General features: G+C 38.5%; 2 protein-coding genes across 2 annotated transcripts; both read left to right on the top strand.

Annotated features, from left to right (window-relative positions):
- Positions 1 to 1,291: 1,291 nt before the first annotated feature.
- Positions 1,292 to 8,671, top strand: ppp1r7 (protein phosphatase 1, regulatory (inhibitor) subunit 7). Its single transcript, XM_042498284.2, has 10 exons — positions 1,292 to 1,401; positions 2,141 to 2,236; positions 2,391 to 2,446; positions 3,055 to 3,120; positions 3,386 to 3,516; positions 3,656 to 3,818; positions 4,002 to 4,118; positions 4,219 to 4,323; positions 4,456 to 4,542; positions 5,679 to 8,671. The coding sequence occupies exons 1-10, from the start codon at positions 1,362 to 1,364 to the stop codon at positions 5,853 to 5,855; spliced, it is 1,038 nt and encodes a 345-aa protein (XP_042354218.2). The 5' UTR covers positions 1,292 to 1,361; the 3' UTR covers positions 5,856 to 8,671.
- Positions 8,672 to 10,078: 1,407 nt separating this feature from the next.
- Positions 10,079 to 24,018, top strand: ubxn7 (UBX domain protein 7). Its single transcript, XM_088085493.1, has 11 exons — positions 10,079 to 10,218; positions 12,560 to 12,713; positions 13,013 to 13,077; positions 13,187 to 13,252; positions 13,387 to 13,499; positions 15,010 to 15,156; positions 16,140 to 16,230; positions 17,153 to 17,283; positions 17,683 to 18,181; positions 18,272 to 18,351; positions 22,872 to 24,018. The coding sequence occupies exons 1-11, from the start codon at positions 10,113 to 10,115 to the stop codon at positions 23,031 to 23,033; spliced, it is 1,614 nt and encodes a 537-aa protein (XP_087941619.1). The 5' UTR covers positions 10,079 to 10,112; the 3' UTR covers positions 23,034 to 24,018.
- The last annotated feature ends 205 nt before the right edge of the window (positions 24,019 to 24,223 follow it).

Below are 24,223 nucleotides of genomic sequence, written 5' to 3'. Positions count from 1 at the left end.
ATAGGTAACACTGTTATTTTTGCTCCCAATTTTCACATTGAAAGATCTATTTTTATGCACTCACTAGATGTATTTCTCTCAATTTTTTGTCACAAATTGTTAAAATCCATTCTATTTGACAGGTTTGGCATATAAACTGCTGATTAAACAATTTCAACTAAGTAGTTTGATTGGCCGAGAGGCATTCAGCGAGTGCAGATATACAATACAGCAGCACTGGGACTTTTAACTGGGCCTATGTGTGCTTTACTCCGCTCAACACTGCTACATCTTTAAGTGTAAAATCATGAGTGATGTTAAAGTTATTAAAAACATGAAAACTTAAATTAGACCAAAAATTCATTATTATTTTACACTGAAAAATAAATGGATTAAAGTTCTATCAGCCTGCCTGCAGAAGGAACAGGAGTTTTCAACCTCTGCATACCTGGAAATTTTAGAATTTACTGGATAGATTTTATTTTTATTATTTATTTTATTAGATTGTATCAATTATGTTTATGTGAGGGAAACATCTCCATTGGTTGTGAATTGTGTTTTTTATTTTTTTTAGAACTCACATTTGGAAGTGATTAAGTGGAAAAGAACATGGCTTTTACCTTACAAATGTCATATTCCTAACAAAGTCAAAGAAGTTAATTTCAAAATTTTACACAGCTTTTTATTTTGTTTTGTTTTATTTTATTTTTGCTTCTTTATGTTTAAATTTCAAGTGTGAAATATAAATCGGTGTCCTCTGTTATTATAACACAGCTTTTTTCCCCAGCTTTATTTAACAAAAAATATGTACAAAACAAGTCAGACAATCAAGAACACAAACATACATGAGATCACTAAAAAAATAACATTCTACACAGAAGAAATAATAAATAAACATAATGTCAATACATAAACCAATACAAATATTTAAAGTATTATTTAAAAGCAAAAAAGGACATGTAACAGTAACAGGACAGGACAGTAACAACATAATACATTTTCACATTCACCAGATAAGTTTTTGTAATAATCTAAAAAAAAAAAACTGCAAAGTGTTGAATTAAATCCAATCAAGAAAAGACTGAAAGACGGGTGTAAACCTTAAATTTTTTGCTTGTGGATATATAATTTCCCCATTTAAAAAGATATATATATATTTGTTACTTGTATACTAATAATAGCCAACTATATATTTGTGGATATAATCAAAAGTGATGTTACAATTATTAAAACTATGACAGCTCATCAGTGTCAGTACGTTTCACAGCGCGTGTTTTCAGCAGGGCTCAGTGTGTGACATCAGCGCCCCCTCGTGCCTGACGGCGGTATGACGTCTCTGCTCCTGATTGGCTGAGCGGTTGTCAGGACTGTTTACAGGAAACATGGCCTCCCGGTCTGTTGGAGAGCTTCAGGAGATGGAAGGTGAGCCGAAATACAAAGATATAGCCGTGTCATGGTTGTATAATCTTTGTGAACCGGCATTTATTTAGACAAATGTGTCAAATTTTATCGGGGAACATCCGCCGGTTTGTTTTCCTCGTTTCTAACCACACCTTCATTCTTGGCTTGCTAGCTAACGGGCTAACAACAATCCTGGTTAGCAAGCGTTATTCAGCTAACGTTAACTCACATTGTCCTGCTAGTCAGCGTCTTGTTTTAGTTTATATAGCTGCGTTGTCTACTTCAACAGCCTAAAAGTGGATTTTATGTTTAACATGTGTCCAGTTTCAGCTCGTTAGCCTGTCTGCTGTGGTTCAATCAGCTACCCGGCCAGCTAACATGGCTAGTACTGATGGCCCTAATATGAGTAAGCTAACCTTAGCATGTTAGTTGTTTCTGATCTGTTAAGACTGGAAATACAAGTGATCAAAATCACAGCAACCCAAGTTAACCGATGTATTTAAGTAGTAGGTGATTGCTACACTTGTTTATTGTATGCTGAAACATGATCTGGTTAAAAGTCATGGTTTCTGGTGGTCAAACAGAAGCTGGATGCTCCTCATGACAGTTCCTGACTCCTTCAGTGGGTGGAGGTGGAGCAGGGCCGAGCCTTTGCATCACATTACATGTGCATCAGTTAAATATGTCACTGATACACAATCAGATAACAGCTCTGCGTCTGTGTGGTGAAACTAAGCTGCTCCTCTTCTGCTGACTGTAGTGGACCGAAGGGGTGAGTCTGAGGAGTCTGGTGATGATGAGACCAGAAGGAGGAGTATCAATGGAGACGTGGACCCCAATCAGCCTGCTGCCACAAGTAAATCATCACATCTCCAGCACAGTCACATAGAAGGGGACATGAGTCAGGCTGTCAGCTGTAATGCAGTGTCATCATGAATAATTAAGAGTGCGACACAGAGTGATGCAGTGGCCATAGTGGTTTATCTGATTAATTCTTGCTCTTGTTAAAGGTAAAGAAGAGTCTCCTGTTGACATGGACACCATAACCTTGGATCCAGAGGAAGAGGTGAAAGGATGGTCTAAAAACACTGCTGCCGTCTGGCTGTGGCAACTGTCACAAATTTGATCTGTTAATGGTTTTTAGTAAATTGTCTATCTCTAATGACAATTTTGTTGGATGATTAAAAAAACAAAGCCTTTAGCTGTCTTTGAGGAAGACACTCAGAGCATTAATGAAGTCACAAACAGCAGTTTGTTAGGTTAAGATTAGCGTTGCAGCAGTATATAATTAATGGTTATCATACAGTGTCATCTGTAGTAGTAAAAAAAAAATGCAAGTGGATGAAAAATCTTAACTTCGTTTTAGCTGTTTTTAAAAGGGAGAATATTTACACATAACAACATTTAAAAAATGATTCCACGTTTCAGTTAAAGTGATAAAACATTTTTTCAACTAAATGAAAAACCCTGTTTTCCTTTCTCATACCGTTGCAAACCCAGTTAAGATATAGTAGAAGAGTATGTTATATCATATTGTGTTTACTTGTGATTTAAACCTCTACCTGGGAGTGGAGACAAAGTTCTTTATTGCAACGTAATGTTATATGTGAAAAAATATGTTCTAACTATACATTTAGAAAGGATGTCTTCCTAATCTCTCTGTTGTCTTTCTAGGATGTTGATCTTGTTCATTGTCGTATTGGAAAAATTGAAGGATTGGAGGTGCTACAGAAGGCTAAAGTAAGTAACCTCAGTGTTTAGTTAATGGTGGATGGTGATCAGTGAATTGTGAAGTAATGGTAGCAGCACATTTTGCAAAATCTGGAGTAATTCCTTTATTTTTCCTTGCAAGAGAAACCAGACAGAATTTTTGTAGCAACCTTGTGTTGTTTTTTCTTTGTTAATAATTTCTAAGAGAAAAGAAGATGTGTTTAAAGTTTAAAATAAAAATACAGCTTTTGATTGTTTCCATTAATTGCTGTCTTTTGTGTATCTCTTTATATAGACACTCTCCTTACGACAGAATCTCATCAAAAAGATAGAAAACCTCGACAGTTTGAGCTCACTGCGGGAACTAGATCTTTATGACAATCAGATCCGCAAGCTGGAGAACCTGCACTGCCTCACAGAGATGGAGTAAGTCAAAACAAAAACGGACAAAAGTCAAGTTATTTATGGAAAATCCAGTTTCTACACACTTGTATCAAGTGGTTGTTGGGGCATTATCTCAAAAATAACTGATTACGATGAGCATGCTTGTTTGACTGATCAACAGGCAGCTCGACGTGTCCTTCAATCTGCTGCGGAAGGTGGAGGGTTTGGAGCAGATGACTCGGCTGAAGAAACTTTTTCTGCTTCACAACAAAATTAGCAGCATTGCTAACCTGGAACACCTCACGAACCTGGACATGTTGGAGCTGGGCTCTAATCGCATCCGGGTACGACATAAAGGGTGTCTAAGGCAGCGAGAAATGTTGTTCAAATTTATTTCAGTGCTACACTTAGAAAAACATAATTTATTAAAATGATGGTGTAAATGTTTTAAATTGTTGGACATTAGTGAAATATTTCTGAAGTCATTGCATTGTGTTTATTTGTGTCTCATTTTGTTGTTTTCACAGGTCATGGAGAACCTGGATACACTGTCATCTTTGCAAAGTTTGTTTCTTGGCACCAATAAAATAACTAAGCTTCAGAATCTGGAGGGTTTACACAATCTGACTGTTTTAAGCATTCAGGTAATTCACAAGTCTTTGTCAACGCACTGTGTGAAGGGAGTCAAATTGAGGTGCATTTATGGAAATATTGGTAAATAATTTTGTGTACTTTTAATTGCAGAGTAACCGCATCACTAAAATTGAGGGTCTACAGAATCTTGTCAACCTGAAAGAGCTCTATCTGAGCCACAATGGCATTGAGGTCATTGAGGGCTTGGAAAACAACGTGAGTTACAGAAATTCGACAAACTTTTTCTGAAAGGGCTGAATGTGCCGAACTGTCCATCATGTATATTTGGGCAAACTAAAACCAAAGTTAGTTCAGTACATTCAAACTCTTATTTGTTTTCCCTCGCAGAAAAAGCTCACAACCCTGGACATCGCAGCCAATCGAGTAAAGAAAATTGAAAACATCAGCCATCTGACGGACCTGCAGGAGTTCTGGGTATGAATAGTTTGTGTAGTTAAACTACAATATAATTTTATGGTGTTTTTTATTTTGTATTATGCAAATTGTTTAGGGCCACTATAGCCAAACCAATACAGCAGACATTTTAAATTGACAAAGCAGAAAAAATAATAATAACAATGAACTAAATATAACTAATAACACAAACAATGTCTCTGTTTCATGAAGTGTCAGTCATGCCAAAGCGAGCAGGAAATAGCAGAGTCCTGGACTGTCAGCTATCATCAGTTAAATAATTAGACCTGTATGTATCCTGCTATGACATATAAAAATGCAAATAATACCTTGATATATATATATATATATATATATATATATATATATATATATATATATATGTATAAATTGGTTACTAAAAAGTATTTAAGACTTAAAAATGGATGAACAACTACACCATAGTTCAAGTTTATTTTTAGCTTTAAAAAATCAATTGATAGATTTCTATTAGATTTTGAAAGTAACACAAGATTGATTGAAGAACGTGTCTATATGACAGTGCAGGTCCTCAAAACAACAATTATTTAGTCTGAAAAGGGAAAGTTTGCATGTTAATTCATCAGTTTCCTGTTTGCCGACTGACTCTTTTGCTGTTATACAGCACTCTACTTCCCTGTTTCAGCAAAAGTAAAGTTTTCTGACTTTTTAAAAGCTTCAAGGTTTCTTTCCCATTTGAAAAACTACGTTGTTTAGTTGAAATACAAATTCAACAGAAACACTTTACCTTGAATCCCCCTATTTGTGCTAAGAAGCGTTACCCTTCCCAGGTGTTTTATCTGTGCAGCCTTGGGATTTAAAATCTGATCGTAGATCTGTTTTTTCTTAACTTGTTTTTTTTTTTTAATATCCTTGGTACTTAACATACTGTTGAATGTATTATTAATGAAGATTGTACTGTTTTAAACACGTATCAAAAATGTAATGAAGTATTGATATCTTAAACAACCTTAGCACAGTCTAAAACTACATTTTAGTGTACAAACCTTAAGTAGTTTGTAAAGTCTTGTTAATTCTTTTTTATTTGTCTCTACAATCTCCAAGTTTGTGACTGAACTATCTGAGCAAAACGAAGTCTGTCATCTTATTGGCTTATTTGTCTTTCAATCTCTCTGCAGATGAATGATAACCAGATAGATAACTGGTCAGATCTCGATGAGTTGAAGAATGCCAAGTCTCTGGAGACGGTCTACCTTGAAAGAAACCCTCTACAGAAGGATCCACAGTACCGGCGAAAGATCATGCTGGCGCTGCCCAGCGTACGCCAGATCGACGCTACCTTCATCCGCTTCTAAACTGCAGTGTAAAAATTCACCTGCCGACTTCACAGTGTTCTCCCTCACCGCCCTGCCGGCCCAACTCACAGAACAAACTTCATTTTGAAACACATTGGCGCCACTGGATCATATAGTCACTCCGTACACAGAGACACATTCCAACATAAACTCTCACCCATCTCTCACTCAACATACATGTATGCATGTATGCACTCATTCACACCTTGATCTATGCTACTGTGTGGAAGCTTATGTATTTATTAAGCTGGATATGAACTGTGAAGGATTTTAAAAAAGTACCCTGCACCCATTTCCTCATTTTTCTTCTGCACTTATTTTTCTTTTATTGTTTTGCATGTTGGATACAGAATGGAGGCTCTTTCCTCAATCATTCAGTGCCAGTCAGGAAAATAAGATATCAGTCTTATTTATCACGTTGTTGAAGTTGCACTGCTATCATATGAGTGGAGAGGGTGGCATTCTTACTATTTGAAGCATTTTTATTATTCCTTATGGTTGGATAGGATGAGACTGTTCTCACGGGGTACACAGAGGGTAAAAGAATAACCGAACATCAAATATGAAGGGAAAGTCCGTAATAAAAAACAATTTACGTATCTTAATCTTCAGAATAGCTTCTCATTTGGTTTTCCCACATTTAAAAACTGTCCTGAATAAGATGCCAAACTTAACAGCCACAGAAACGTCTTAACACGAAGATGTGCACATTGTTGCGACAGACCAATATTCTGAAGCCCTGTTGGTCCAAAAAAGGTCCCAGTTTACCAAAAGCCCATTTTTCCGACAGCCTGTTATCCCCTAAACAAACACTCATTGCTCTGGAGTCCCTCCAGGCTTCTTCAAAAATACCTTCTGCAGTGAGAAAACTCACAGCCAGAAAAAATGTTTGCATTGTACATTTCTGTAAAACCACAGATGCATTATTGTGGTGATTGTGTGGCTAGATTTAGGCACAAAAACCACTTAATTATGGTTAGGAAAAGATCATCCTTTGGTTAAACACCCACCCTTGGTGGCATAAAAGCTTGGTGAAAAACACCTGGGTTTGGGGGCTGAAACGCCACTGAGAAACCTCGCAAGGGGTCTGTCAAAACACTTGTGATCAGTGTGGCTCACATGCTGCTGGGAACTGGAACTAGCTGCAGGGAGTGTGTATTTTCAGAAAAAACAGGACTTCAGAGCGAAAGGTGTTTGTTTTTAGGATAATGGGCTGTTGGAGAAATGGGCTTTCAGTACAATGGGACATTTTTCGCACTAACGGGGCTTTGTAATTTTTGGCTGTCATAATAATGGCAGGCACCACAGTGACACCATGCAGATTACAGTCAGTTCAGTGAACCTGCTCACTTCTGTCTTTTTAAGGAAAACAGCAGAAACTGCTGAATAATTTTAATAAACTGGTATCATTACTGATGAGGGGCAAATCCTGATGTCCAGCAGCCTTGTCTATGCCTTGTCTAGATATTTTACAGCTTATTTTCTGATTAATAGGAGTGACATCTGCAGTTAAAAAAAAAAAAAGCTCATGAGAATGTGAAAATAATTTAATGTGTCCATAAAGATGGTTTTGTAATCAGTGGTACGTCACTGATTACAGCTTTAGTTCTCTTTTTACTTTGGTAAAAACTGTCGATACATTTTATTTGATCTAATTACAGTTAAATGTGGATTTTTTTTTAAATGAATTTACTTAATAATGGCAGGACTGGTCTCATGTAAGTGTTGTTAACTAATGTAAGATAACGTACTTAATGCTGTTAACAATTTTTAAACATATTTTGAGGTTTAAAATTTTCAGATGTGTAAAGACACTCCAGTGACACATTCTGTAATATTTTTATTTGGCCTTCAGTGTCGCTTAAAAATAGATAATCCTGTGTATTTATGTTTGCCATAGGATTTCTTATATCAAGCACTAATACGAACAAACACCGAGGGACCGATTCTTATGCTCCTCTGTATATAATGCTTGAATGCACTTGATTTACTCCCGGGTTACAATTTAAAAAGTGATGCATCTTTTATATGAGGGTAATTTCCTTCCACCTCAGGACTAAAAGGTCACATTTGGATGCAGCACAGGCGCATCAGATTACAATGCACTGCTGAGTTTACATGGAGAGCGCTAAACTAAGTGCTTTCGGTGCAACATAAGATACTGACCATTATCACCTAATTCCTTTTATCTGGGTCCAAAGTACGCCCTCAAACTGTTAAAGAGGCCTGAGTTAATACTTTATCTCCCTTTTGTAGGCAAGAAAATAACAGCACCATATGCTGGTTTCTATTGTAGGTGTCTTTAGATGACAATTTGCTCTCTTTGAGAGGAACGGAGTCATCATAAATCAGATTATTTGTAGTGATTTTGACCATAAGTCGACTGTAGAGCATTTCTGAGCCCATTATCAGACTATCAGCAAAACTGAAGGACATTATACATTATTGAAATGAATGTTATTTTCTATTAGCTTTAACTATAATTACTTTAAAATTGGCCAGTGGGATTGCAAGTGTCACTTTGTGTATTTGTAAATACAGTTTGGACATCTCATGATGTAGAAAGTCAGTGCCATCACACCTTCCCTTTGTAAAGTTTTTTTTGTTTTGTTAATGCCAGGCAGCACAGCAGATTTGTGTGAGATACCGTAATTAAGATTACTTGACCTTGATTGGTCTCTGAATGAGAAATTGTTCAGATTACTCGTAGCCGATTGTTGTTAGAACTGAGTCTTCAGGTTCGGGACTTGGTTGATGCTGTTTTCAAACTGAATGTATTATGCAAACAATAAAATTACACTACTTAAGGAAAAAAATGTATGAAGTTTTAATTTAAATATTTGTCATGACTAAAATATTTCAATTTTGTAACTTCATGTCACCCCCTCTCTCTCCCAACAGTTCTCCCATCCACAATTGTCATTTCAGATATTCACTGCGTCATTGTTCTTTGGACAAATTCTGTCACTTTTGCTATTCATGTGTATTGGGCTTTTAAGTTTAGATATCCACAACATCATTTTAGATATTCAGAATGTTCATTCTGGATATCTGCAATTTAATTCTTACTGGGAAAAATGCCTATTTTAGATATCTACAATTGTTATTACTTTGTCTATATCTGAAATGTTCATTTTGACCAGGAAGAATTTAATTGCGGATATCTGTAATACATATCCAGTCTACCTATCAAATGTTAGAATGGCCACTTATACTTTTTAATGATTAATGATTAAGTTTTAGATTTCTTGAAACACAATTTCTATACGTAAGAGTGAATTACTGATATCTATAATTAACTTTCTGACTAGCGACAATGCAGTTTTGACCAGGAGGCTTGTCTTAACCATTTAAAAATTCGAACAATTTGGTTTGATTTCTTTTAGTAAACGGGAAGTAGGCAATAATCAACTATAGAAGAAATGACCCCAAAATTAGCATGAAATTAGTAATCAGTAGTGATTGATTGATTGAAACAGTACAAGAAGATTTCCCGAAAATTAGGGGGGGTAAAGATTTTTTTTAAGGACAATTTTAATAAAACAAAGAAAGGAACTTTGAAAAAGTTCATGAAAATATAATAACTCTGCAACATAATTTTATATATGTAATTATGATAAATGCAAATATAGTTTTCCTAGCTTTTCCATTTGCAATTTGTGGAGCATTTCTTACCATGTTGCTATTTGCCTCTTTCCTATGTTTTTGAAAGAAATTGTACTAATATGCTCAAAATTCAAAGGTTTAAGTTCCTGTAAAAGACATCTGAAAGCCGCACAAGATGTTGCTCCAGATTTTAAAGGGTCAAGCCAATATGTGCATTCAAAACCCTCCTTTGGTAAAAGTAAGAAGTATTATCGGTATGTTGTAGTTAAATTATCAAAGGTAAATTAACTCCTTTTGCAGTAAAATGCCCCCTGTGACTGCTGTAGTAGTATACACTCTGGTCCCAGTCTTAGTACAGTAATCTGTTAGCTGCTGGCTCATCGACCTCCATGTTGAGAGCCGTGTGCAGACAATCCCTGAACCACAAATGCTCTGAAAGTCATGTCGAGCTCCTTTGAAAACTGAAGGAGGCATACGGAAACTGCGTACAAATACATGAAAAACCCACAACTTTAAAAAAATAACTCACAAATATGCCACTAACGCCCCATTCATGTTCACTGAACTACATAACCCAGAATGCAGCACAATCCCTTGGTGACGTAGGGGGCCCGCGCCGCGCCAGGCGGAGGGAAAAGGACGGCGTAGCGCATGCGCCACATTTATGTTGTTGTTTGTGGCGGTAAGATGGCGGCGCTCGGAGACACCTCAGCTCCGGGGGTGAATGGGTTAATACAACAATTCACAGCAATAACAGGTAAAAATAACATTTTATTTTACGTTTAATCTATTAAGTAGGTTCTGGTCATCCAACAGGAATGGCTACCTTGTCAAACAAACCACGAAATTAGCGCGTGGACAAGAAAACGGACGTTAAGTCTTCCCCTGGCCCCTACGCTGTCAATGCTTTGCAGAGGGAAAAAGCACAGCCAGATATCTGCTTAACTCATGTGAAAGACACAGAAAAGGGACCATTTAACCATCCGATTTGAATATTATCCGCCACGGCCACTTCAAAACATCACATAGTATTTGTGGTGCTCGTTACAGACACTATCCCGCTAGCCCGGAGCTGATTTTCTGCTCGTTTTTTCCCATCGCATGTTGTTTGATAGTGGGGAATGGACGTCGGCTGAGCAACATTTCCCTTCTTCATCACCAGCCAGGCTTCATGTTGTGTTACTGCACGTTAGTCTTCACTCTGACGCCAAACCACACTCCGATAAGCTCGCTGTTTGTCTCCGACCACTCGTTCAGAGTTCCTCAATAGTTTATGTGTGCTTTAACACGATGGACAGTGTTTCAGTTTTAAGTTATTTAACGGAAAAGAGAGGAGACCCAGGGCTGCTGTTGGACTTGGAAAGTGAAACAGACATGCGCAGTACACGCAGAGAGATCAGTGCAGCCAAACGGTGCTGTTCACTTAGTAAGATAAAGTTAACCCTCCCATCTAATGTTATCTCACATGCAGAGCATTTTCATAGTTTTACTTATTGTGTCGGTTCATGATCTTTGGACATTTAAAGTAGATTCTGGCGTATTTGCAGACTGTTTGTAGCCTGCAAAATCACGTAGCGTAGTTGAGCAACATATGTGCTTACTATTTCCCAAAGCCTTTGTTTAAACCGGATGCATTTTTTTTCTGTCTTCAGACAGTTGGCTTTCATTCATTTCAGTACAGTGTTGCAGTCAACTTGCAAAGACTTGTTAGTAATGCAGCACAGGGAACAGCAACTCTGCCTTTATGAAGTTACACTGTTGTTGTAGGATGTTCACATTGGAATTGGAAAGCCTGTTTAAATTGTAAGTATGCATTGTCACAAGAAATTAACATGAATGAAAAATACTAGAGGCCCCCCAACAAGAAAGTAATCACACTTCCAAAAACTTGTTAGCAGTTTGTTTACGTAATATGTAGAAAACAGGTTAAAAAATGCGTATGGTACTCTAAATGTTGTTAGAGATAAAGTTCATGAAGTAATTGCTGAGTAGTGGAAAATTTATTCTTCTCTTACTCTTTTTCAGATTTTTAAGATTTCAGTTTGTTCTTTATGAGAATCGGTTCATTAAGTTTGTTATATAGGTTATCATTCATTTCAATTACTGTTATTTTGTTTTGTTTGTTTTACATGTTTAGAAAAGATATCAACCAAATCAATTAGATTAGTTTCAATATACGACTGAAGCTGCGGACATCAAATGATGACTGATGTTTTGTATGTAGTATGCCAACAGTATTACCTTGCGGCACACTTAAATGTTACTATATATTTTGCAGGCTACAGATTTACAGATGCATTATAGCTGTAGACATATGCCGATAAGTACCAAGAAATTGCAGCACAAAAATGACAAATATATAAATATACTTAAGTGTATGAATAATATATAGCTTGGTCACAATTCTTTAATAACCAAATTTCAGGATCTGTATAAAATATTTTTGAATAATGTTAAAAATTATTTGCGTCAGCACTTAAAAAAACCTTTCAAATATTGATATTATTTTGAAAATATGAAATATATTTGATCGTACTGTAGTCACAACACAGTAATACATATTGTCACAATACTGACATTTCTAATTTTGGCACAATATTTAGAAAACATTGACACTGAGGGCATTAAATGTTTTTTTTTAATTAAAAGATACATTTAACAAGGCTAAAACATGACAACAGTGAGATCAGCAGAATGAATGACTGTAATAAACATAAGCAATGAGAGAATGCGAGAAAGCGTGCTGGTAAAACAGGTATTTAAATGCCTTCAAATATTCAGAATCAATAGGTATTAATAAATGGATAATTTTAAAAACACAGTGAGATGACATGAAGTCCCCCTTTTAAATGCAAGTTAAAAAAAAAAAGATGATGCTTTGTAAAAGTAAAGTGTGCAGTAACCAACCTACAACATGCAAAAAGCTATATATTTCCTTTAATATGTTATTAAAATTCAAAACAGATATTTTACTGATGATAAACTATTTCAGGACTAACACTGATAGTGTGAGTTTTCACATGTATGTAGCTGTGTATCACAGTTTTATCCATAATGTTCTCTAAACATCACTATGCCTTTGTCGGATACTGTTTTAGGAGCCACAGAGAGTGTAGGAAAACATATGTTGGAAGCATGCAACAACAACCTGGAGATGGCAGTGACCATGTTTCTGGACGGAGGCGGGATTGCAGAGGAGCCCAGCACCAGCTCCAGTTCAGCAGCTTCAAGCAGCAGAGCTCCCCCTTCAGAGTAAACTCCTACTTTTACTTGTGTCAAATAAAAGTAAAATAAGGTCTTTACACTTTGCTATCTTAAAGATGCACTCTCTGATTTTTTTTTTATAGTGCTCCATAATTTCTCTCCTAGTTTGAGTTGTTGTTGGCAGTAAGCTGGAGCGAGAGTTTAGGGGCTCAGATTGATGCTGCTGCTGTGATTTGTGTTGCATCTTGGTTGTACAGCAAAATAAGAGAGTGTATCTTTAAAATTTGTGTGATACCAGATTGCTTTGCTTCTTAGAATAATACTGTTTATATTTCCTTGTGTCTCAGTGAAGTACGAGCACCCATTCCCCAGAAACAGGACATATTGGTGGAACCTGAACCGTTGTTTGGAGGTATTACACTCTTCTTATTCGACTTCAGACAAACTCAAATCTTTTTACTGGCTGTGTTGTTGCAGTCATCTGCTAAATGTGACATGTGATGTGTATGTTACACATGCAGTGCCAAAGCGAAGAAGACCTGCTCGATCAATATTTGATGGTTTCCGAGACTTCCAAACAGAAACAAGTGAGTACATTCAAGTTGTGCGAGCTTTAAAGAATCTGGTTGGTAGTGAATGTGGTAAAGCAGCCTGTCACTTTTCTCTCTGTCCCGACCTTTTTACTTTCTCTAATGACTAAGAATGTTTTTTCTTTTCCTAGTTCGTCAGGAACAGGAGCTGCGTAACGGTGGAACAGTGGATAAGAAACTGAGCACCCTGGCAGACCTTTTCCGTCCCCCCATTGAGCTCATGCACAAAGGCAGCTTTGAGACGGTGAGGAGTCTATCAATGGACATTTTAAACCGCACGTCTTTATTCACTGTGTGAACTTTCAGCAAAGTTTCAGATGGTGACTGTGTGGGTCACAGGTGGGAAACCTGGTGTGCCATGTACGGAAGGGCAGGTTGTCATTTTTAAAGCATGCATTCTTCCTCTCTGGATGAATATGCACTAACAGTATTCATGAAATCAGCCGGTATAGTGGTCAAATGCATGTGAAGGCATACTCTTGAAACAAGTGGTTATTTGAAAAGAAAAGAGCTGAAAATATTCAGTGCACAGCCGTACTTCTCCTCTGGGTGCCAGCTGGTGCCGGGTATATCCACGTGAAACAAAAGGATGTCAGAGCACTAGGATACTAGCATTGACACTATTTTATTGACAGCTTACATTAAAAAACGGAGAGTGGATCTGTTGAAGCAACATGCAGAACATTTAGTTTGCTTCTTTTTGTTTTTAATCTAAGCTGTCATTAAAACACTGTGTTTACTTAGTGTATTTAGTTTTTTGTCTCCCATCAAGCTGCAGCTTAACCCTCTGTGGTACACATTATGATGCCAGCTGGTGATAAAGTGTTTGTAATGTTTTTTTTTTGTTTTCATAAAATAGAATAAGTAAACATAATTTAAAGACAGTTCCAAAAATATATATTTTTTTGGTGTACACTTTTGGTTGCATTATCCTAAACCAACATTGTACCATAATGGTAAGAAATGAAAAAAAGGGAGTAATGTTGAAATCTTTTTTTCTTGAAATTTTATACCATACTGTATGGAAAATATTCAAAATGATTAAACATGTGGGTTAATTTGTAGAGATAAAGAGGAAATTATGATGAGAGTTATGCTATAAACCGAAGTACACAATACACAAAACTGTAATGGTGGAATTCCACAATGGTACAATGTCTCAAGGCAACATATGCATTTTAGAAAATTTCTGTCAATTAATTTTCAAATTTACTACATTAAACAATTAAAACGTAAACTTTACTCACCTATTATTGTTAATATATTTTTTTCTCCCTTGTTTTTAAAATGACAGAACAAGATACCATTTTTGTCGAGAGTTAATGGGGCTGAAAAAGGGACTCAAAATGACCTCCAGGGAGTCATATTACATTAGATATAGTGCTGCTTGCTTCCTCAGGGCCCTGACCTTTTTTTAAAGTGTTGCAGTGTAATTGATAATATGTTGTATGAGTGTAAACAGCAAAAAATGGGTATGTTACCTACAGTCACCAAGGTACCATAGAGGGTTAAAGGTATACTATGCAGGATTGTTAGTTTTTGTAAATCCACTCGCCAGTAATCCGATAGTAAAAGCAAACCCCAGATTTACTTTCGTTTTGCGTTTCGCCTCACTATGTATTTTTTTTCCCCCCCTGTACTGTGTCTCTTGGATACATGTGGCTTAAGGTCTGGAATTTGCTTTATAGTATATCCTTAACCACATATGCCTCTTTGGTCCTCACCCAAACTAAGTCCATCTCTTGTGCTTCCAGGCAAAAGACTGCGGACAACTAGAGAACAAGTGGCTGATGATCAACATTCAAAATGTTCAGGACTTTGCCTGCCAGTGCCTGAACAGGGATGTTTGGAGTAACGATGCAGTGAAGACCATCATCAGAGAGCACTTCATATTCTGGCAGGTATGTCGTTTCAAATCCCAGGGTCATCAGTGGTCTGTGATGTTTTCGTGTTTGTGCAAACTCTGCATTGACGTCTTTGCAAGAGTACAGCTGCTTAACTCTTTTGATGGAAAGGTCGAGTTGAACGCTGTTATTCCTGTGAGAAATTCATTTTGTCAGTGATGCAAAAACAAAGACCACTGGCAGTATTGATAGGTGAAGTTGTGAATAATTGTGTATGGCCAAAGTGTTTCAGGCACACAGTAGGTGGGTTTCCATTAACCCTCAAATTGTGCAAATTATGAATATAAAAAATGACTCTTGGAAATGTGTCAATTTTGAAAGTACTCCCAGTTATTCTAAAATAGCTTTTATAGGCAGCTCTTGTCAGTAGTAACTGGATCCCTGATGCAGCAGGCGCTACAAGAGGTGCTATTGCATCACATAACTCTTCAAAAGTTAAGCAGATCATGCAGAAGTTTTGAATCCACAATTCCTCTGTGAAATCGTGAACTATCACCTTCCAGAAATCCCTCATACGTGTCCGCTCCCACGTTGAAGAGGCTTGCCTTTCCATTATCACTCGCATAACACGCCTGCATCGCCTTGGATTGGAAATAATGATGGCTAGTGCGGTGGCTACAATAGAAATAAACCTGCTAATGTTTTGAGCCACCATCGCCATGCTTTGTGGAGTGTTATCGCAAGAGGAGAAGTCGCACAACATCACTCAATGGAGACGTAGTCATCTTGCAGTTTGAAAATTTGAAAATATCACTTAAGTTTTGCACAAATCTGTAATGGAAGCCCGCCTACAGATGCTGTTGTACTCACTTTTTGTTCTGCTGTAAAAAAAAAAAAAAAAGTCCCTTAATCAGCACATGAAATCTCACTTTGTCCTAAAGCCCAACACTCATAGTCTTAACATTTGCATTCATGATACTCAGTTGAGGTTAATATGCTGTGAACTTCATGTCTGTGTTGTGCATTTTCTCTCTTTACAGGTGTATCATGACAGTGAAGAGGGACAAAGATACATCCAGTTCTATAAGCTGAACAAGTTTCCCTATATTTCCATCCTTGATCCCCGCACAGGTGAGTGTTCATGGGAAGTTAGTCGCAGCATTATCTGCCGTAATCATTCCGATGCTTGATCTATGCTGATCGTTAATCCTCAATTTGAATGAGGGGATTTATTATATTAAATTTGTTAAAAAAACAAAAGACTGTATTCAGTTAATATAACTAGTCTGTTTTGTCAGCATACATACCTATAGGCAGCAAGTTAATACAATAACAGTATAAAATAATGATGGAATAATAATCGCATCCTTAGGCTTATCGCAACTTTATGCTATGACAGAAATGGAAAATTTCAAAATTAAATTGTTTACTTTTGTTGGGGGGCGGTTTAACACAAAATCCGAACAATTAGGTTCAGATGTTCAGTCTGGAAAACACTCACTTATTCTGCAAAGCACAAGGCTGTAACGTGGGAAACAAAATTTGAAATGTTTGTATCGCACAAGTCAGTTGCCACTGGAATCTAATTCTACAAATAGAATAATATAGAAATGCAAAATCAGAAAATAGCTGCATAGTAACTGAATGTTGATTTAGATTTATTCATCAATGTCATGGATGAAGATTCAAACTGTTAGATTAAGCACTATCTTTATTGACGCTGTTGGGGGTCTCTCCTTCATACATACCATTTAGAGGACAACACAACAGCATTGGAAGTAATTTAAAAGCATAATGGTGCATGGCTGAGCTCAAGATGCTTGTATGATTAAGTGATCAATGCACTGGATATACTTAGCCATGACGTTAACTGAACTGCATTGTCCATTGTGTAGCCATTTAAACAGCATATTACATTACAGTGAGCAGATGTCTCTTCCTCGCTGTTTAGAGTAGCTCTAACTCAGAGCATCTGAACACATCTGTTTTTGCTTCTGAAATGTTTAATTTATTTCCTTACTGACCTGTGCTGTTTAAAACATGATCACTTCAGGTCAAAAAATGGTGGAGTGGAATCAGCTGGACGTGACATCGTTTCTGGAGCAGACGACTGGATTCCTGGCAGAGCATGGGCAGCTCGATGGGCCATCCTGTCACGCACCCCCTGCCAAACGAGCTCGCTCTGTGGGTCCCTCATCTCATGTGTCACCTCTAATTCTAACTCTTTTTAGCGCTCTAATAAGAGCTTTCCTCTACTTCTCTCTCCGTTGGACTTCATTGTTTTCTTCCTTGCCCTCAAGGCTGCATTACATGTAAAAGATAACATTTTTGGGAACTTATTATACCATAGTTTCTGCATGAAATGTGAATATTTCCATCTGCTTGGTAGTTTGGACATTTTGCAAAATTTGAATGCATCTTATCCTTAAAAGCATCTTTAGTCACCCCTAAAGATTGTTACTTTATTGCCAATTTTGACTAATACACAGCCACTGCTAGTGTACAAAGATTTACCGATGTCTGTCTCTGCCCAGCTCTTTGATGTGTTTTTTTTACAGCTGCACACTTTGTTTTCTTTTCTAGGAGAGTCTTATTGATGCCAGTGAAGACAGTCAGCTGGAGGCAGCGATCCGAGCCTCCCTACAGGAGACCCACTACGAGTCCTCAAATGCTCCAGAAGCCCCCGATTCTCCTCGATCAGATGACGAATCAGACGCAGAGCCTTTCTCTGACAGCGAAGGTCCCATCTCTGTCGATGGCTCAGACAGCGAAACGCCAGCACCCCACGAAGAGAAAAGTTCTACCAGCAAACACACCCAGCTCCCTCCGGCCACTGCGGCCCAGCAACGTCTGCATCCTGATAGCTCTACTGCTTCTTATAGAAAGTCTCCATACAAAGAAAACAACCACAGTCACAAGAAAGAGGAGAGCAAAAAGAATCATTTGGAGCCCTCGGCTGCTCGTCATCCTCAGCCTGACGCTGATTCTGGAGGTAACCACTGTCCTCCAGCGGCCGAAAGTGCTGGACCCTCTAAGACTAGCTCCACCAAAACCTGTCACCTGGACTGTCCTGATGACAACGGTACATAAATGTGTCATTGGGAACCGTTATGATTATGGTTAAGGTATGGGGAGATATTTACCAGCATGTTTTTTGTTTTTTTCCACATAGGTCCTAAAGCCAGGTTGATGCTCCGTTACCCAGATGGACAGAGAGAGCAAATTTCCTTGTCTTCTCAAGCAAAACTTTTGGTGAGAACACAACACACTAACAATATTTAAAAAAAACAAACATTTTTGGTAATATGCTTCTTTGCTTTGTTGCCGAGTCAGATTTAAAGATTGATTTTGGACAGAGCAAGGTCAGCTCTTTCCTCATTTATCCAGTTTTTATGCAAAATTAAGCTAACTGGCTGCTGACTCCAGCTTCACATTCACTCAAATGTATCTATCCTGAAAGTGAATCAGGAATTGCAGTGGATTAATCAGTGAAGTGAGGGCGGCTATGAAGATTATGAAGAGTGGAAAGGCCGTTGGCCCAGATAACATACCTGGGGAGGCATGGAGATGTTTAGGAGAGATGGCAGTGCAATTTTTAACTAGATTTTTTAACACATGCAAGAAAGTGAGGGGGAGACCTGAAGAGAGGAAAAGAAGCATACTGGTACCGATTTTAAGGAACAAGGGTGATTAAAAAACATATGACAGAGTGCCCAGAGACAAGATCTGGTATTGGAAGTCAGGAGTAGCAGAGAGGTAGGGATGGGCGATGCAATATACTCAATGTATCATGGCTTTTCACAGAATAAATGACTATCGCGATCATTGATTATAAATTGTCACTTTTTTTTTTAAGCCACCTGCATTTTGGTTCTCTTGCTCTCTCCTGCAACTCTCTGCCTCTCATACAAACACATGCAGACATAGAGCAGGGTTTCTGCAGGGCTCCACTCACATTTTGGAGCAACTACTATTTATGTATTATCTGGAGAACTGTTAGTTTGTTTCCAGCTTACAGTGAACTTAATGAGTAGTTGTGACGGTAGTGTATGCAGGTGAGGCATGTATATTTGCAGCACTCCGAACGCCACTATTTAGTCACATTTTGCGACCACAGAGCACCAGTGTGGTGCAGCATCTGTTTAAGTTTCAGGTAACACTAACATCCAATTGTTGACTAGAAGCTTCAAGTGCACAGAATAAGAGATGAGCCAGGTCCTTCAAAATGAAATCACTATAGGTCCTTATTTAATTATAACAAGACATTTTAAATGTCATGATAAAAGAATTTTATTGTCTTACTCTCTTATAGCCTTATTTAAGAAATATTACAATAGTATTGTATTCAACTTTATTATATTATTATTATTATATATGACAGTAGCTACTTTATTTAACTTTATCGTAACTGCAGTTCATTCAATATTATTTTAGTAGTTAACATTATTTTAAAGGACATTTAAAATACCGCAATATATATTGTGTATCGCAATATAGCCTTAAAATATTGCAATATTATTTTAAAGTGATATCGTCCAGCCCTACAGAGACATGTGCAAACAATAGTGCAGGATGTGTATGAGGGTAGTGTGACAATGGTGAGGTGTGTGGTAGGAGTGACAGATGGGTTTAAGGTGGAGGTGGGATAATGTGAAGGATCTGCTCCGAGCCCCTTCTTGTTTCCATTGGTAATGGATAAGATCAGGCAGGAGTCTCAGTGGATTCTGATTTGTGCAGAGGATATTGTGATCGTCAAAGTAGGGAGCAGGTTGAGGAGAGCTGGAGAGAGAGGGGTGGGATTGAGGTGGTTCGGACAATAAGGAGACATGCTGGATATCGCAGAGGAAGGATGCTGAGTCATTGAGGCTGACTCAGCAACAGGAAATCATAAACTGCTCTGCACACGTCTTCAGAGGGACATGGTCAACCCCTGACATCCTGGATCAAGCTATTTCACTCGATGGGCAGACCTTGTTCAGAACCAACAGGACACATAGGACTCATTGTAGCTGGTGATTTTAATCAAACAAACACAAATCTGTCTTACCAAAATTCCACCAGCGTGTCCAGATCCCCAACCGAGGAAGAAATATCCTGGATCATGTGTACACAAATATTCCTGCCGGCTACAAAGCCCTCCAACATCCTCACTTTGACCTGTCAGATCATATTTCTCTGCTCCTTCTGCCGACATATTGCCAGCTGATAAAAAGCATCAAACCATCAGGTAAAACTGTTGAAGTGTGGACAGATGAAGCTACATCAGCACTATGGGATCGTTTTGAGTGCACAGACTGGCAAATGTTCAGAGATACTGCCACTCAGGTTAAAAACATCAGTCTTGAATAATATGCATCTTCAGTGACATCATATACCAACAAATGTGTGGATGATGTGGTGATCACAAAGACAATAAGAATATTCCCCAACCAGAGGGCCTGGATGAATGAGGTGAGGGCTCTTTTCAGAGCCAAAAAAGCTTGCTTTCCGTCAGGTGCGAAGGAGGCCTACATCACCGCCAGAGCAAGACTGAGAGCTGGCATCAAGGAGGCAAAGAGGAGACATTAGCTGAGACTGGGGAGAGACCTTAACAGCAGCAGCACTAAAGATATGTGGTAGACAAAATGTCACAGGCTACAAAAGCAGGAGCCCCCGCCATCATGTGAGAGGCCACGCTGCCGGACGAGCTGAGCACATTGTATGCTCACTTTGATGTCCTCAACAAAGACTCAGCTGTAAGGACTACTCCGCCTTCAGAGGACAGGCCACTCTCAGTGACCACAGCAGATGTAAGAAAAATCCTGCTGAGAGTGAACATAAATAAGGCTGCTCGTTCAGATAATATACCTGGCCGTGTACTAAAAACGTGCTGATCATATGGCTGGGCAGTTAATTGAAAAATAATCAAAACCGACATTCAGAACCTCTAACCGACGTAATCTTCCTTATGTCGGTTATTTTGTTTTGTTTTTTTAAATTCTGTTAATCGTTACCTCACTGGGGTTGCCAACCCTCACGCATCTGCGGTGTGTGTCTCACACTATGTTGGACTCTGTTGGGCTCTGTCTCACGGTTTCACGGCAGAGAGGCAAATCTCACGCTAAAACAGAAGTGTTTAACAATCATGTAATGCAGTGAATGACTTGGACTCTAGATTACAGTTGAGTATTTGACAACCGAGTCAAATACTCATGTGCTTCCACGGCGTTTCATTATCACTGATCAAACAGTTGATGGTCTGACCGCAGTGCAGCGAGAGACAGACAAACATGATGGAGCTTCTCCTCACAGCATCAAAGTGTCTGAATGAACAAACAGACAAATATTCAGCGGTGGAAAGTGACTTCTTTAGACTTCTACAGACTACTTTGTTTTAGCTCCAGGTTCTGTCAGACTTTGGATTATTTGGACTATTTAGAAACACCAGGACGCATCACTCCGTGTCTCATCCAGTTGCTTGTGCTGAGCTCTCATTATTACTACCAGGGGCAGCAGATGTAGTGTTTTGGGGGCCTGCCTTATTTTCAACCTTTCTCTAACTGGGAATGTTTGCAGGCTGTTGGCAGCTATAGAAGACGTAGGTCTACTAAAAAAAAATGCCACAAGTAAAGCGATGAATAGCAAAAGTTTGTTTAAGATGGAGCTTTTAATTCTTATATAATGCTGGATAGTTTGTTTAATAAATAATAATGCATCGTATGTTTATTACACTCCAACACTATGGTCAAATGAAACTATGTGAGTGAACTATGAGAGCAAAAAACCAACCCATCAGCTGATCAGTTAGTTGATGTTATAACTGACATTTTTATTTTCTCACTCTCAAAAGATTCTGTTCTTTCCTGCCTCAAGACAGCCATCATCATCGCTGTACCTAAAAAGTCTGCTGTATCTAGTCTTAATAACTACCGCCCTGTGGCTCTTACCTCCATCCTGATGAAGTGCTTTGAGAAACTGGTTCTCCAGCACATCAAAGACAACATCCCTGCCAGCCTGGACTCTCATTAGTATGCTTTCAGAACCAACAGATCCACAGAGGACGCCATATCTTCTGCTCTTCACTCAGTCTTCACTCACCTGGAGAATAAGAACAGCTACATCAGGATGCTGTTTGTTGACTTCAGCTCAGCATTCAACACGATCTCTCCCATGAACCTGATTGGAAAACTTAACACTCTGGGCTTCAGTACAACACTTTGCAACTAGATACTGGACTCCCTCACATGCAGACCCCAGAGACTTTGTATTGGCAGTCACACCTCCTCTACATTAGTGCTCAACACCGGAGCCCCCCAGGGCTGTGTGCTCAGCCCCCTCAAATTACACCCATGACTGTCTCCCAGACATCAGGAGAACTCTATTGTGAAGTATGCGGACGACACCACCATCATCGGCCGTATTATAAACAACGATGAGAGTTCATACCGGGAGGAAATCAGCAATCTTGCAGAGTGCTCAACCTACTGCTCAACGCCAGTAAAGCCAGGGAGCTGATTGTTGGTTTTAGAAAGAAGGAGGGGAAGACACACACCCCTGTCTACATCAGTGGAGCAGGTGAATTACCTTAGATTTACCATCACTGAGAACCTATCTTGGTCATCACACAACACCAGTCAGGTTGAAAAAGCACAGAAAAGGCTAATGGCAACAAAGGGGATAAGCACATTTCCCAAAATGTCAAACTAATGCTTTAAGTAAAATAATCACATGAATTTTGATTGTTAAGTAAAATGTCTCACCTCTGGTATCATCTTTCTCTCTCTCTCGTCAAGGCCCTGGTAAGACACGTCCAGTCGAAAGGTTACCCGAACGAACGCTTCGAACTTGTCACCAACTTTCCCAGAAGGAAGCTGGCCCACTTGGACTATGACATCACGCTGCAGGAGGCAGGCCTTTGTCCACAGGAGACTGTATTTGTGCAGGAGAGGAACTAGCCTTGTCAGAAACACTCACTTTTTGCTTGTGTATCTCTCTGGTAGACCTCACCCTTTCACCAATGATCTGGGACGGCCTCGATCCCATAACCTTCTGTCTTCTTGGAATTAGGCCCCGTTTTTGCCAAGACAACTCTTAGTGGATGGACATCTTTCACCGCCACTCCATTAGTCTGAATACTGACGTCTCTACTGACAGCCTAATCCCTTTGTAGTGCTCTACAATTGGCCAGTAAGGTGTTACAGATGTTGGCACTCTTTAATTTTATAATGCAATTTATTCTTTTCTGATGCAGGCTTCATTTTTTTTCTGAGGCTCATCAGGATAGAATATATATACACATATATATATATATATATATATATATATATATATATATATATATATATATATACACATATATATATTCTAATTCTATCATAAACAGATTCAAAAAAAGCCCAAATAGTGGATCAGGCACGAGGCACCAGGGACTTGTACAAAAAAGACTTTTACCTCCCAGAAAGGATTGTTAAATGTCAGAGTTTATTTTCTTGCTCTTCTTGTTATTTTCCGTACCTGGGGACAGGTAAAGGGAGGTTCATTCTTGTTTATTTTGACCCAGATTTGGTCTCTCACGCGGTCATTGTTTGAACAATTGTAATTATATGGAAGGCACTAAGAGAAAAGGTCCGGAAATTGCAAGTCAAGAAAAATGTGTCGGACATCTGTGAGGCACGTGTGTAGATCTGAGAGGATTTGGATTGAGCCGCACATTTTTACTCCAGTTTCTATTGGTTAAATTAGAGACTAGTAGATTGTTTTTGGATTTCAACTTTTGATACAGAAGGGAATGAATGAAGGGTGGTACATCTCATCAGTCGGACCGACACTGTACAGAGATGGCTTAGAGAGACTGATATTTAGCTGTAGTCATTGTTTCCTTTCTTTTTTATATGCTGCCAAGAAAATATGCTGATGTTGAAATATAATCACCAAAACCAAGAGATTCTGCTTGGTCTCTTTTGTCACATTTGAAATGAGGGCATGATGTGATAAATGTCAAAGGTTATACCCCCCACCCACCCCCCAAAAAATCAAAACAAACATAGAAGAAGCATCATAAAAAGGGAAAAGCAGCAGCTCTTGAGAATCAACTCCAAAAACTTAGAAAGTAAATGTGTCTTAATATTTAGAGATCGGCGGTGAA

The sequence above is a fragment of the Plectropomus leopardus genome, chromosome 12, assembly GCF_026936395.1.
Source record: "Plectropomus leopardus strain MGB_pleo_1.0 chromosome 12, ASM2693639v1, whole genome shotgun sequence".
In the NCBI taxonomy this organism is placed as follows: domain Eukaryota; kingdom Metazoa; phylum Chordata; class Actinopteri; order Perciformes; family Serranidae; genus Plectropomus; species Plectropomus leopardus.
This window is presented reverse-complemented; position numbering and strand designations above follow the sequence as displayed.

Bases quoted from the DNA above. Each gene is read 5' to 3' on its own strand.
- ppp1r7 (XM_042498284.2), top strand. From the start codon at position 1,362: ATGGCCTCCCGGTCTGTTGGAGAGCTTCAGGAGATGGAAG. The intron at 1,402-2,140 runs GTGAGCCGAAAT...TGCTGACTGTAG, and splicing joins AGAGCTTCAGGAGATGGAAG to TGGACCGAAGGGGTGAGTCT. The intron at 4,119-4,218 runs GTAATTCACAAG...TTTTAATTGCAG, and splicing joins TGACTGTTTTAAGCATTCAG to AGTAACCGCATCACTAAAAT.
- ubxn7 (XM_088085493.1), top strand. From the start codon at position 10,113: ATGCGCCACATTTATGTTGTTGTTTGTGGCGGTAAGATGGCGGCGCTC. The intron at 12,714-13,012 runs GTAAACTCCTAC...CTTGTGTCTCAG, and splicing joins AGCAGAGCTCCCCCTTCAGA to TGAAGTACGAGCACCCATTC. The intron at 16,231-17,152 runs GTGAGTGTTCAT...TGATCACTTCAG, and splicing joins CATCCTTGATCCCCGCACAG to GTCAAAAAATGGTGGAGTGG.